The sequence below is a fragment of the Lactuca serriola genome, chromosome 2, assembly GCF_051521515.1.
Source record: "Lactuca serriola cultivar US96UC23 chromosome 2, Lser_US96UC23_V15, whole genome shotgun sequence".
Lineage (NCBI taxonomy): Eukaryota > Viridiplantae > Streptophyta > Magnoliopsida > Asterales > Asteraceae > Lactuca > Lactuca serriola.
This window is the reverse complement of record NC_136409.1, coordinates 196,649,215-196,663,102: the sequence shown is the minus strand read 5'-3', so window position 1 is coordinate 196,663,102 and position 13,888 is coordinate 196,649,215. Positions and strand designations below refer to the sequence as shown.

The window sequence follows — 13,888 nt, the reverse complement described above, 5'->3', positions numbered from 1 at the left end:
TCCCTGGAAGGATAGTTGGAATGATGTATGATAGTTTGAGCGGTCCGGAAAGACTGAAGGCCGGAAGGCGTGCCAGTCAGGCCGAAGGCTCGGGGAACGATCCAGACAAGCTGAAGGCCCGGAGGGCGGCCCAGACTTGCTGAAGGTTCTGAGAGTAGTTCAGATAGGCTGAAGGCATGGTAAGGCGGTCCAGTCATGCTGAAGACTCTGTATGTGTTAGTGGAACATTTTGAGGAGAATGAAAAAATATGTCGCCATGATATGGTAATTGATATGGTTTGGCCCCAAGTATTGATCATGTTAGTGAAAGGCAGTGCATGGACCCGAGAGTCCTTGCGAGCAGAACCGGAGTAGGCGAAGTCCGAGGATAGCAGTTGCTCTACATGGATAGTGTAGAGCGGAGTTTAGCTCAGTGGCACGCACAGGCGCGTGAGGGTTGTTGAGTGGATTTCCTGGAAAGGAAAAGGTATGTAGCTCCGGAAGGAGTGTGGGTCCTCCGTTAGGGGAGGAAATGGAGTAAATGGATGACCGTCGTGCCCGAGTCATATTTTCAGTCTCCTTGGAAAAGGAGGAGGTTAGTGGCTCCAGATGGGAGATTTGGAACAGAGGAAGGTAAGACAGCAGGTTAACAAACTCGGGAGCCGTTTGGACCGGTGCTGAGGTCGGTATAAAAGATTTCAGTCAGAGGCCAAGGATCTGGGGACCATGATAGAGAAGATGCAGTGGTAAGATTGCAAGAACCTGAGTTGATTGAGTTATCGGAGTCTGTACTCTGTAGTGCAGGGGATGTTCTGAAGTGTATGTTGCAGTAGGCTTCGAGGACGAAGCCTAATTTAAGTGGGGGAGAATTTTAACACCCCGTTCTTGAATTATCTATTTATGGGTTCCCGAGATCAAGAGTAAGGGCGTTCCGGTCCTTAATGTGGATATAGAGTTGACGAGAACGGACTTATGATGGAGGAAATGTTGTAAATTAAAGATATTGGCAGCAATGGTCCCTAAGGGGGGGGGGGAGTTTAGCAAAGGGGTCCCATACATGCCAAGCAAGCATGCATGTGTTTGGCTGGGTATGCCCAACGTAAGCTGGACGTTCGCCCAACATAACGAAGGAAAGGAACGCGGGGGTCTTTTGACGTACGCCCAGCGTACTGGATGTACACCCAACGTACGTCTATCATTCAGAAACCCTAAATTTAGGGCCAACCACTGTATAAGGAACATAATGGTTCCAACCCTAGCCTCCATAAACACTCTCTCATCCTCAGAAGCCCTAGATAGTCGTTCCACCTCCATTGTTGGGTGTGTTTGACATTGGAAAGCTTGTTTTGGCAAAGGAGAGTCTAGAAGAAGAAAGAGGAAGTTGTCAAAGAAGGAGTTGAGTGGCTGGAGCTTGTAGATCTGGAAAGACATCATCTTCTGAGGCCCTTTTGAGGTAAAAAGTCTCTGGCTTGGCAATCATCATGTGTAGATCTATGTGTTGTGAAGTTTTGACATCATTCTTGTCCCAAAAACCTCATCTTGATGCATGATTCGATTTGGTTGATATTAGCTGTCCTTTTAGACCTTAGGAGAGGTCTTGAGTAAGAAAAATGAGGTCCCAAGGGCTTTGGTTGTCTCATATGTGATATAGATAGGTCTTAATGGATTAAGAACTTGGGTTAAGAGCTTTATGGACGTCCCAAGTAATAAAGTTTGAGACTTTATGAATCCTAGGCATATTTGGTCCGTGGATCTGAAGTTTGGGCTTACGAGCTTAAGCCATTTAGATCTTATGAGAAGTTGTAGTTCAGCGGAGTTACGCCCCGCGTAAATGGAAGTACGCCCAACATAGTGGGTCTGTGCCCCGATCCCAATTCGCGAGCATCGTTGTACGCCCAACGTACCAAGGAGAGTACGCCCAACGTACTCCCTCTGTTGGGTTTTCATTTTTGGGCCTTAAGAGATTGGCCTGTTATTGGGATATTAGAGCTTGGGCCGTAACTGGACATTATGGATGGAGTATTTTGGACTCACTAATTATTATGGACCTTGGATTTAGGCCCATTTGGTGAGGTGGGCCCAATTTAGTAAATTGGGCTAATATTGGGCTTTGTATGAGAATTGGTCTTTGGGCTTTGGCCCAATGAGAGGATGATGGACTTGATGAGTGTTGTGGGCCTTAGTCATAGACCAGTTTGGGTTGAGGGTAAAATGGTTAATTTACCCTTGGAAGGATATTGTGCTTGGACTAATGGTTATTTTGCTGCTTTGGATAGTTCGGGATTCTTGGTGAGACGGTGGTTCGGGAATCTGCTTCTTCAGTTCAGAGTTTCGGCAGTTGCAAGATGAGTTATCCTCACTATATCGACAGGGTCTACGACACCAAGGCCGACCTTGATCGGATGGAAATCCGGGTAGTTGTTTGTATGTTATTGCTTTGTTATGTTTGCATCCTGGTAGTTAGGATGGTATATGTTAGAGACCTGGTTAGGGTCGGTATCCTGGTTTATAGGATGATGCTATGCTAGTGACCGGTTAGGTCGGAATCCTGGTAGGGATGTGCTGCGTATGTGATCTGCTAGATTGGTTGAGTTGTTGTTATATGATTATATGTTTATGTGCACTTGGTTGTTGATTGGGGTTGGGTTGAGGCGGGTCCTGCTTTGTGCTGTAGGCCAACATACCCAGGGCGGGCTGGTTATCCCGAAGGCCCAGCGAGCGGTCCGGATAGGTTGTAGGCCCCAAGAGGACGGACCAGACGTACCGAGGTTCGGAGAGTGGACCAGGCCGACTGAAGGCCCAGTGCGGGCGGACCAGTCATACTGTAAACTCAGAGAGTGAACCAGGTGGATTGAAGGCCCGGTGCGGGCGGACCAATCACACTGTGACTCGATGTATATGGCTAGACTCGGAGGGTGGACCAGGTGGACTGAAGGCCCGGTACGGCTGACCAGTCACACAGTAGACCCGAAGTGCATGCTGTTCTGTGTTCTGTTATGATATGGCATGTTGTGCGTGTATGATATATGTGGTTGGTATTTTGGGGGTATCTCACTAAGCTTTCGGGCTTACAGTTGTGGTTTAATGTTTTCAGGTTCTTCAGGAGACCGTGGCAAGGCAAATGCGTAATCATACCGCTCCTCATGATTATGTTTTATGATGTGGTTTTGGGAAGACTCTGATAATAATTGTATTGAAAACCTTTTTGTAATAACTTTAAGAAACTGGGTTGTTTTTGAAAAGTTTAAATTTGTTGAAATTTTTATGGTCGTTACACTAGCTCTCTCTTTATATATATTAAAAGGAATCAATTTAAATATAATATTACCTAACGTTCTAAATAACTTAAGACGGTAATTTTGTATATAATTAATATTTTTATATGATTTTTTAAATATTATTCATTTTTATACACATATATAAGTTAAGGTAACATTTTGGTAAAACTTGATGGCAAATAAAGCTACGCAAGCCATAAAAAAGCCATAACGAACTTTTTAAAAAGATTGGTAGCCTATTCTTTTGTCAAATATTTGTTATGGTGATTTAAGAATTCTAAAGATTAAAAAAAAAAAAAAAAAAAAAAAAAAAACACACACAATTATTACACAACGATAACTAAAAATACCTAAAATTGATTGTCGCGGGGACAAAAATATCTTTACGGAAGGAAGAAGAGCCGTTTTCATTTTCACCCTATCCCCCCTGATTTTTGACCTAAGCAATACATACAAGAAACCTATATCTATAACCTTCTCTCCAGACCAGACCCACTTTGATTTCTTTATTCAGTAATCTTCAAAACCACCGATCATATCCTCTCTGGAAAATATTGTTGACTACGTACAGGAAATAGTCGTTCCGATTGGGGTTTGTTTACTTGCTGGGAAATAGTTGATTATGCTTAGGGTTTGATCACAGATAATGGTAGATTCAGGAGTTAGTAGGTTCTTATTGTCATGTAGGAAATGCCAGAGCTGCGCAGTGGAGTACGTCGTGCCCGTGCTTCTCCTGTAGTCGACAAGAAGAGAGGTGTCAGCTCGCCGAAGGCTGCGGCGGGGAAGAAACGATCGGAGCAATTGGTTGGTAAGTACGTCAAAACTCGAGCGGCTGCGGCGACTTTGGTTAAGGTGAAACAACAGAAGAATCCGCGGCGACAGACCAAGCAGACAAAGGAGGAGAAAGAGGGTTTAGCACCACCCACGTTGGTTGTTGTTTCCGAAACAAAGGAGAGAGGAAAAGAAACAGTCAAAGAAGTACGGATGGGGGATAGCGGCGGATTGAGCGCTAACAAGGTTACTGGCCAGGAGGAAGAAGGAAATACTGCCCCTTTTCCTGATAGGGTACTACACAGTCTCTCTGTTTTCGATTTTGTTTTGAAATTTTAAAGCCTGCTAATTTTTGCATGGTCTCAGTGAGGAAATGAAGTTCTTAATTACTGGAATGAAGTTTCTGAAGTTGTGGTTATATATCCATAGTTGTCATGTAGAGCTAGATGCATAATGGTTTAGGAAAATTCCCATTTATAGTCTTAGCCACCCATGAACCATTTGAAAGCCCTTGATCATCTTTCTGGTTGTCTTTTTATATTTTGAATTCTAATGTTTGTAGTCTCCCTTGTGTCTGCACTTGCTTTTACTTTTTGAGAGGTTGCATAGGCAAGATGTCATTAAGTATAAATGGTTTCCTGTTAGCATTGTGGAGCTATTCGAATCTCTCAATCAGTCAATTGATCATTTGAATACATCAGTAGGTACTTTCTTTGATCCTTCATTGGTTGGTTTTCAGGTTCAAGTAGGTGGATCACCACAATATAAGGTTGAGAGGAAGCTAGGCAAAGGTGGTTTTGGTCAGGTATTTGTAGGTCGCCGTGTTTCTGGTGGAACTGAACGAATATCAGGTCCTGGAGCCATGGAGGTAAAATTTTCCTTAACCAATCATTTTCATTTATATTCTTTTTTTCTAAAATTGGATTTGGCTAACTTCTTTCCTCTGCTTCTCTTTGTAACAGGTAGCTCTTAAATTTGAGCACAAAAACAGCAAAGGCTGCAGTTATGGTCCTCCATACGAGTGGCAAGTTTACAAGTATGTGCTTACTTTGGGTTCTATCTTAGTCAAGTTAAACATGTTTTTTCGAAACTATAAGTGGCATTGATGTTCTTTTTGATCAAACAGCACTCTAGGTGGTAGTCACGGTGTGCCTAAAGTACATTATAAAGGAAAACAAGGAGAGTACTATGTGATGGTATGATAATCCTAATTTATGTCTTTTCCCTTTCACTATTTTTGAAAGCTAGACAACATTATAGCAATCTGTTGTCTTTATGTCTTTTCTCACTCTTTCAGGTCATGGACATGCTTGGACCTAGTCTATGGGATGTTTGGAATTCTTCTGGCCAATCGTGAGTTCTTGAGCTTGTGCACATGGAAAGAAATCCTTGTTTGTTTTGCATTTGTTCTTGGTTTCTTGTTTGTTAACCATTTCTAATATCCAGGATGTCATCTGAAATGGTAGCTTGTATAGCTGTGGAAGCTTTGTCAATTTTGGATAAGCTGCATGCAAGAGGGTATGCTATTCAACTCATATGCTTCTTTTGTTAGTTTTTAAGTTGATACAAACATATATTTGACCTTGTTTCTTTCATTTCACCATGTTGAATGACTTCTGTTTCTTAGTTACGTGCATGGAGATGTAAAGCCAGAGAACTTTTTACTTGGCCAGCCATCAACATCACAAGAAAAGAAATTATTTCTTGTTGACCTGGGGTTGGGTAAAAGAAATCTCATTTTACTTGTAGAAATTAATTTTCGTTACTTGATGGTTTCCTCTTTAATGATTTTACTGATACTAAATGCAGCAACAAAGTGGCGAGAGACTGCTAATGGTCAACATGTTGACTACGACCAACGGCCTGACATGTTCAGGTCAAATTAAAATCACCAGTTTCTTGAAACAAACTATTCTATTGTCTTACTTAATGTTCATTTGGATTCATAGTGAATAGCCATGTGATTGCAGGGGAACAGTTAGATATGCTAGTGTGCATGCACACTTGGGTAGGACTGCAAGTAGAAGAGATGATCTGGAATCTCTTGCATATACACTCATATTTCTTCATCGAGGCAGGCTTCCTTGGCAAGGGTATCAGGTATTGCTTGATTCACCAGATTCTTTTATTGGCATATATATATGAGATTGCTTTGGTAAATGTTATGTTGTTTTTCTTTAGGGTGACAATAAATCATTTCTAGTGTGCAAGAAGAAAATGGCGACATCTCCTGAAATGTTGTGTGTGTTTTGCCCTGCACCTGTAAGGCAGTTTCTGGAGATAGTTGTGAATATGAAGTTTGATGAAGAACCAAACTATTCGAAGCTAATTTCTTTGTTTGAGGGACTAATAGGACCCAATCCTGCTATAAGGCCCATAAACACAGATGGTGCTCAAAAGGTGATTCATTTTGTTACTAGTGTGTATGATATGATCTGTTGTTAATTAGAATGTTAATTTTTTTTTAAACTTCAGATCATCTGTCAAGTTGGTCAAAAACGGGGCAGATTGAATCTTGATGAGGATGATGATGGACAGCCTTCAAAGAAAATCCGAATGGGAGTCCCTGCAACACAGTGGATTTCAATTTACAATGCCAGGCTACCAATGAAACAAAGGTCGGTGATACCTTTAATTTATTTTATATTCTGTGGGCCTCTTATATCTAAAATGGGGTTGTGGTGCATTAGGTATCATTACAATGTTGCAGATGCAAGATTAAGCCAACATGTTGAGAGAGGAAATGCTGATGGCCTACTTATAAGCTGTGTGTCATCTTGTTCCAACTTATGGGCTTTGATAATGGATGCTGGGACAGGGTTTTCAAGCCAAGTTTATGAACTGTCTCCTTTCTTCTTACACAAGGTAAGGTATACAGAGTGATAAATGCTGTGGTTGGAAGAAAAGAAAGTTATTTATTTGATAATATTGATGGATGATACAGGAATGGATTATGGAACAATGGGAGAAGAACTATTACATCAGCTCGATTGCTGGTGCTAACAATGGAAGCTCTCTGGTGGTTATGTCAAAAGGTATGTTGAGCTTTTCTTTTAAGAGTAGTATATGATGCATGTGTTATTGTTGTGTATTGTGTATTCTTATTTTATGAAGTTTTAGGGACACAGTACTCTCAACAGTCTTACAAAGTTAGCGACTCGTTCCCTTTCAAGTGGATAAACAAGAAATGGAGAGAAGGGTTTCATGTGACATCCATGGCAACCGCGGGTACCCGCTGGGGTGTTGTCATGTCCCGTAATGCTGGCTTCAGTGATCAGGTAGGGTAGCATGATATATAATAATAATAAGATTAATGATTAATTAATGTGGTGGGTGTATAATAATAATAGGTGGTGGAGCTTGACTTTCTATATCCAAGTGAGGGGATTCATAGAAGGTGGGATAATGGTTACCGTATTACATCAACAGCTGCCACCTGGGACCAAGCTGCTCTTATCTTGAGTGTGCCTCGCCACAAGCCTGGCGATGAAACACAGGAAACCTTACGCACATCACAGTTTCCAAGCACCCATGTTAAGGTCGGTTTTCATATATTTTCTCATTCAGCTTTGCTTGTTCGTTATTTATGATTTATAAATGGTATGTGCAGGAGAAGTGGGCTAAAAATTTGTATCTTGCCTGCATTTGCTATGGAAGAACTGTGTCTTGAATCATGATGATGATGATGGTATGTGGGTTTTGAAAACTTGGTGTGTTGTATTTAATTTTGAAATGTTGCTGTGTATGCTGATGATACTCTACTATATCTATCTCTCTCTGTTTGTTGTCATGTGCAGTGTGCAGAGAGAGGGTAGAGGACAGAAGACAGAGGTGGTGTGTAAAGTGGTTGTTGTAAACTCATGTGGTGTTGTTGTGAATCAAGGACACCAGTAGTGGTCCAGATTCTGAGTAGTCAACTAGTCTAGTCGTGATGTTGACCCATATTTATAATATATTGTTGTTTGTAACTGTACCTAATCGCTGCTTATATGTATGCCATTGTTATGCTTTGCTTCAAGGAAGCCATAATATTATTATGGCGTCTTAAACTTGGTTACTTTTTTGGATATATGCTTACCACTGTTTTTGTTGGAAACATGTTATTTGATTTTTTTGGAAGTCTCGACTCCACAGCTTCAGGGTTTGTATCTGGTGCTTCTATCATGCTATGCGATGGATGGTAGTATAAACAAATGGACAAAACTAGCCACCAACCTCCAATCAAATCTTATTTCAACTTTAGCTTCAAGTGACCCAACAATTGAAGAATACACCAAATAGAATAAAAATAAATAAATAAATAGGAAGACTTGTTATCTCCCTTTCTTATTCATACTCGAAGGTTTACAACTGGCGACTGTGAGTGTGGTTATTCATACTCGGTGGCGTTAGTGTTTCACATCTTTTCAATGATAACATTTCGGTCGCAAGAGAATATCCTTAATATTATTGTGCATGTATTATTTGGCTTCCGATTTGGTCGCAAGAGAATATCTTTAGAAGTGGAACATGTATGATATAGAGTTAATTTTGATTCAGTGGAAGTGGAACAACATGCGGTTCTGACAGGGTATAGAGCAGATAAACTCCATTTTTATATCTTGGTCTTCCGGTCGGGTCAAAAATGGCTAGGGTGTAGGGTTGGAAAACGTTCATAGACAGGTTTGAAAAATAATTGTATAATTGGAAAACATAGACATGGCCCTATTTTTGAGTCTATAGTCAATAATAGGAACCATAAAATTACTGTAAACCGGGTCTTTTGGTTACAAAACCCAGTTATCACCGCTCCTTTGCAAATGTTGTCGTTTTCTCCCTACTTACGTTTTCTTTATTAGAATCATATTATCAATGAAACTGATCGTTTTAGCCAAGAGCAACAACATGACAATAATATTTCTGTTTTGGACAAAGTTTACCCTGATAAATAGGCACCAGGCAACTTTCATCAACATCTGTAATAATTCACTCCTGTGCAAAAATAAAATGTGAATCTGTTGCCGAGCCACGGGGCTCAATATCAGTCTTGAGCCAGAACCTGGAAGTCAGTGAGTATGACTGTTCTTTCCAGGTTGTAGCTCAAGACTGTTCCTTCCATATGCGCCCAGACACTTTTAGCTTCAGCTCCTGCCTGTCCCCACCAGAAAAGAACAATGCTATATTCCTTGTTATAATCAGCCCATCAAGACTATCACGAACAGTCTTGTGACTATCACGAATACTCCTCGGGATCCCTTGCCACTTCAACTTTCTACCATTTCCTCCAACTTCCAGACTGTAACTAAACTTGTTAGCATCATTTTCATCCCCCATGAACCGCAAAAACGCCATGTAAACCGGTGCTGCTCCCAGATGAAAAGCTTCAAAATGCAAGCAGAATTGGTATCCAAAGCAGTTGAAAATCTGCACACCCAAAATCAAAACCAATCTTATTAGCTTACAAGGACTCTTTACGTTACTTTGTAATTCTAGAAGGGGATGAAGTGTAAATCTTACAGTCAACATCCAAGTAGCATTCTCGATCTCATGAGGATTGGGCTTCACATATCGGTGGTTGAAGCTAGAGCCATCATGCATATCAACATTATGATCTGTCTTCAAATGTGCAACAATGAATGGAATATCACCGGTGACTGGACATTCTGCACCTGCGTAAGGACAATTATACCCTCGATGCTTGCAATCTTCTTCATGTCTCATCCTGCTGTGATACGCTAAAATATCTTGGCAGCCATAAACATGGTACTTGCATGGTAATTCAATGGACTCTGCAACTTTTTCCAAAGCCAAACACCTTATATTTCCAAGCTCTTGTCTACATATCGGGCAACTGTTTTGAACTTTAGTCTTGCAAATCACACATATCGTGTGCCCATTTGGACACTGCACATAAACATTCAAATTTAGAACATAATTTCTTATTTGTATATATTATTCACATGAGAATTGGGAAGAAAAAAAAAAACGTACTTGATGAATTGGGGGACACATTATGTTGAGGCATACAGGGCACTCTAGTAGATCATGAACAGCACTGTTTGATGCCATTCCAGGCCTTCCACCAATAGAATTACATATTCTGAGGCCATTTCTTCCTTCCAAATTTGCAGATTTGACACTGTAATCAGCAATGGCAGCACGTGATTCAGTCACATCCTGGTAAACATTACCTCCAGGAGCCATGTTCTTGCTTTCTTGTGGTCTTTGATTTGCTCCTGAAAGTTGAAATCAAACCAAAACCATTATGAAAAACCCTAATTTTGAAAGTTTGAATGCAGATGGACAGGGATGGAGAGGGGCAAGATATAACATAGACAATAAAGTTGAGTTGAATAAAGGTAGATATAAGATACAGGTATAGGATTATACTATTATAGGGAAAACAAGATAACTGTTATACAAAGAAAGAATCCATTCCACAGATAGCGTTGGAAAGAAGATTTCTTTATGAGTGCAAGAAACCTACACCCATGGGTTAACTTTCATATCCAAATGTAGCAGATTTTAACAGACATTCAATCCGAATATCAAAATATGTTTTCTAGCGAACCTCATCCGAGGTTTGACTAGACAACTACTACAATTTCAATATGGGAAACTGGTGTTAACAGATTCAAAGAACTGAGAAATTAAGGTATTTAACCATGGAATTACCTGAATTCCTTTAAAGAAAACTCATACATTCCTCGCTAAATCGTAACATCGTTGTTGAATTTCAAGAAGAAAACAAGTTGACTTGGCCCATAATTTTTTCAGAGACTTTTTTTCACTTGAATCATCAACGGACGTTAGTTTCAACGAATCAAAACATGCGAAGAAAACAGAATCGTTATAATCAAGAGACTGATGAGAGAGATAGCTAAAACGTAAGAACTGACCAAGAACTGCAAACCCCAGATGAGAAAGTCAATACCCAGAAGCCAAAACGAAGCAACCCATCAGTACTTGGGGGTTTGTTGTGAGTTTGTTGTAATGATACACTAAGATTAGGGTTTAAATAGATAGAGTAGATCGGATGAATTGACTTGAAGTGGTGATAAATTCCGACACTTAAAGATTTGGGCAATCTTGAACTCCCAGGATTCATTCAATTCTGTGAATCTATCTAGGATTGTAGAACGGTTGAGATGGTAATAAATATTGGGATTTTTATGATGTGTGTTTAACAGCTAATAAGGGGATTTGAGCAATGGTTTTGAAATGCAAATTTATGGTTTTTCCTGTTGTCTTGTTTTGAAATTAGTTTTGGCTTTTACGAGACATTTCCGCACGCGTTGCTCTGTTATCATCAACTTTAACTCTATTTATGATTTCATTATCACCCATTAATCTCAAGTCTCAAATCTCAAATCTCAAATAAGAAATAATAGAGTAAACTATAAATTTCCTTCTCTACCACCGGAGCATGAGGTGTTTGGCTTAGCTTTTCAAACCCCAAAAGTCCTTTTTGGAAAAGTTATAAAAAGTCAGGATTTTCTGACTTTTCCAAAAAGTTTTTTTTCCTTGTGTAAAAAACTTCAAAAATGACTTTTAAAACTAGTTTTCCAAACATCTTTTGTTTTTTTTCTTTTCCAAAAAGGACTTTTGGCCGTGAAAAACTAAGCCAAACACCCACTATATGTTTCTTTTTATTTTTTTGAAAGACAAAAAGATTTTTAGTTCATTCATATAAATCATCAAATCATCGGGTACATAATCACCATTACACTCATATTGGGGATACACAAGACAATTGAAGGATACGAACGGAATTTCCAATAGATTAATCATTATTAATATTTTGATCTTGGTTAAATCTGTGCAGCCGTCATATGCAATTTTAAAGCATTTTTTTGTTACTTTGTTAAATTATAATGTTTTTCTAAAGCTAATATTTGAGCATTTGATATGGTTGAATTATACAAGGTTGGAAAAAAGTCGTAATCGGAACCAGAATCTAAGTATTTGGTCTGGTTCCGAGTTCTCTATTTCCTACTAAATTTGCTATATGTATATGAAAATATTCCCCTATTTATCGAAACAATCTAAACAAGAGTCGAAGATCTCGTAGATACGATTCCATCAATTTAAAGATAATCGAGAACAAATGCCGTATGAAAGAGTTATGATTTTTACGCAGACTTTAACAATCTAAGCCTGTTAGAAATATAATTTTAAAAATAAAGTGAGAATTAGCCGACGAAGTCCAAACGAAAATTGTAGATATTGTCGATAACTACGTGTGGATATAAAGAACATTGAAAACGGAGCTCGTATGAAGAATATGGACCTGACACATGGCGGAAAGGGGCAGGATAAACGACGCTCGACTTACACGGTGCGCCTCTTGTCTACATGTGGCGCGCGCCTATGCATGTAACACCCATAAAAATCATGCCAATTTAAAACTTTTTAAATCATTCAAAAACCAATAATTATTACAAATTTGTTTTCAAAGTGGTTTAATGTCAGAGTATCCCAGAATCAAATCATAAAAATATAAGGAGGTGCACGATCACGCCTTCGTCTTTTCGCGATCATCAGAAGTACTTGAAAACATAATCAACAACTGCAAGCTCGAAGCTTAGTGAGTTCCTCCAAAATACCAACGACATACAATCATAATCATATCATAGCAAATAAACATCATGCATAATGAGCCATCGGTCTATCTGGACCGATCTCCGAGCCATCGGCATGTATGGACCGCCTCGTAGGGCCTTCAGCCTATCCGGACCGCTCGTCGGGCTTTCGGCCTGACTAGTATGCCCTAACCGGTCTGCAGTCTATCCGGTCCGCCCTGGGTATGTTGGCGCAAGCACAAAGCATAACAGCCTCAACCCAACCCCCAATCAAACAATCATGTGCACATAAATATCATACGCTAGCTAGCATGTAAAGATAGTCATACATATCTAACAGATCACTAACACAGTATCAACCTATAACCAGGATACCGACCTAACCGTTCACTAACATAGTATCATCCTATATACCAGGATACCAACCTAATATGTCACTAAGCATATCATCATGCAATAAAACCAGATACAAATCTGAAAAGGGCTGGTATTGGTGCCTTCGACCCTGTTAGTATAGTGAGGACAACTCACCTCACAAGTAGCTCGAGATGATAATGTCAAACTCCCCAAATATAGCTCCCAACTCAATCACCTACATCCACCAATGATCCACTTCCATAAATTCCCAAATTACTAAAATACTCCTTAAAGTCAACCTGGTCAACCCTTGGTCAAAGTCAAAGTCAACAGTCCATGTTGACCCAACTCGTCGAGTATAGTCCATTGACTAGTTGAGTTCCTTCATAACTCGAGAAACCGTGAAAACCCAAGTTGATTCGCTGAGTTTCCAGAAAATTCGTCGAGTCCATGTGGTGTACATAATATTGGGAAAATCCTAAATAACTCGTCGAGTCATCTCACAGACTCGCCGAGTCCATGCAGAAACCAAAAACAACCAATGTTCATCCGACTCTTTTGAGTTGGCCATGCAACTCGTCGAGTCCCTTCAGTCTAATTCTCGTTCAGATGCTTTTACATGCAACCAAAGCTCCAAACTGTATATCTAGGCTCCTAGGGTGTTGTTATCACGTAAAGTTGCTAACTTTACGTGCATGCAAGGCTCCATGAAGCTAAAATACTCATAACCAGCCTAGAAGAAGGTTTTGGACATGAAGGAGGGACAAAGCTTCATAAAGCTTGAGACTTTATGTCCATAAGGGCCTAGAGGAGTCAAGATTTGAAACTATGCCCTTGTAATAAGCTCAATCCGCAAGTGACTCCATTTTTGTACTAAAATGTCCATATTCTCACATAAGAAGAGATCTAACATAGAAGTCCAAGGTAAAAGTTGTTTACCTT

The 13,888-nt window shown here is 39.8% G+C and overlaps 2 protein-coding genes across 4 annotated transcripts; one reads left to right on the top strand and one right to left on the bottom strand.

Annotated features, from left to right (window-relative positions):
- The first annotated feature begins 3,665 nt into the window (after window positions 1-3,665).
- Window positions 3,666-8,097, top strand: LOC145087996 (casein kinase 1-like protein HD16). 2 transcript variants are annotated; one of them, XM_079026170.1, is made up of 17 exons: window positions 3,669-4,322; window positions 4,768-4,896; window positions 4,991-5,064; window positions 5,155-5,224; window positions 5,326-5,381; window positions 5,475-5,546; window positions 5,656-5,750; window positions 5,838-5,904; window positions 5,999-6,128; window positions 6,210-6,428; window positions 6,504-6,646; window positions 6,719-6,893; window positions 6,973-7,063; window positions 7,149-7,306; window positions 7,379-7,567; window positions 7,639-7,716; window positions 7,826-8,097. In XM_079026170.1, the coding sequence occupies exons 1-16, from the start codon at window positions 3,948-3,950 to the stop codon at window positions 7,696-7,698; spliced, it is 2,103 nt and encodes a 700-aa protein (XP_078882296.1). In that variant the 5' UTR covers window positions 3,669-3,947; the 3' UTR covers window positions 7,699-7,716; window positions 7,826-8,097. The 2 variants fall into 2 exon arrangements, 1 of the variants encoding a protein (XP_078882296.1); XR_013700923.1 differs by lacking the exons at window positions 7,639-7,716; window positions 7,826-8,097 and having other exon boundaries at window positions 3,666-4,322; window positions 7,157-7,306; window positions 7,379-7,516.
- Window positions 8,098-8,873: 776 nt separating this feature from the next.
- Window positions 8,874-11,267, bottom strand: LOC145087997 (E3 ubiquitin-protein ligase SINAT2-like). 2 transcript variants are annotated; one of them, XM_079026171.1, is made up of 5 exons: window positions 10,907-11,267; window positions 10,683-10,797; window positions 9,999-10,243; window positions 9,525-9,911; window positions 8,874-9,431 (listed from the first exon to the last, which is right to left on the bottom strand). In XM_079026171.1, exons 3-5 carry the CDS (start codon window positions 10,209-10,211, stop codon window positions 9,108-9,110), a joined length of 924 nt encoding a protein of 307 aa, XP_078882297.1. In that variant the 5' UTR covers window positions 10,212-10,243; window positions 10,683-10,797; window positions 10,907-11,267; the 3' UTR covers window positions 8,874-9,107. The 2 variants fall into 2 exon arrangements, with proteins under 2 accessions (XP_078882297.1, XP_078882298.1); XM_079026172.1 differs by having other exon boundaries at window positions 10,942-11,267.
- Between the last annotated feature and the right edge of the window lie 2,621 nt (window positions 11,268-13,888).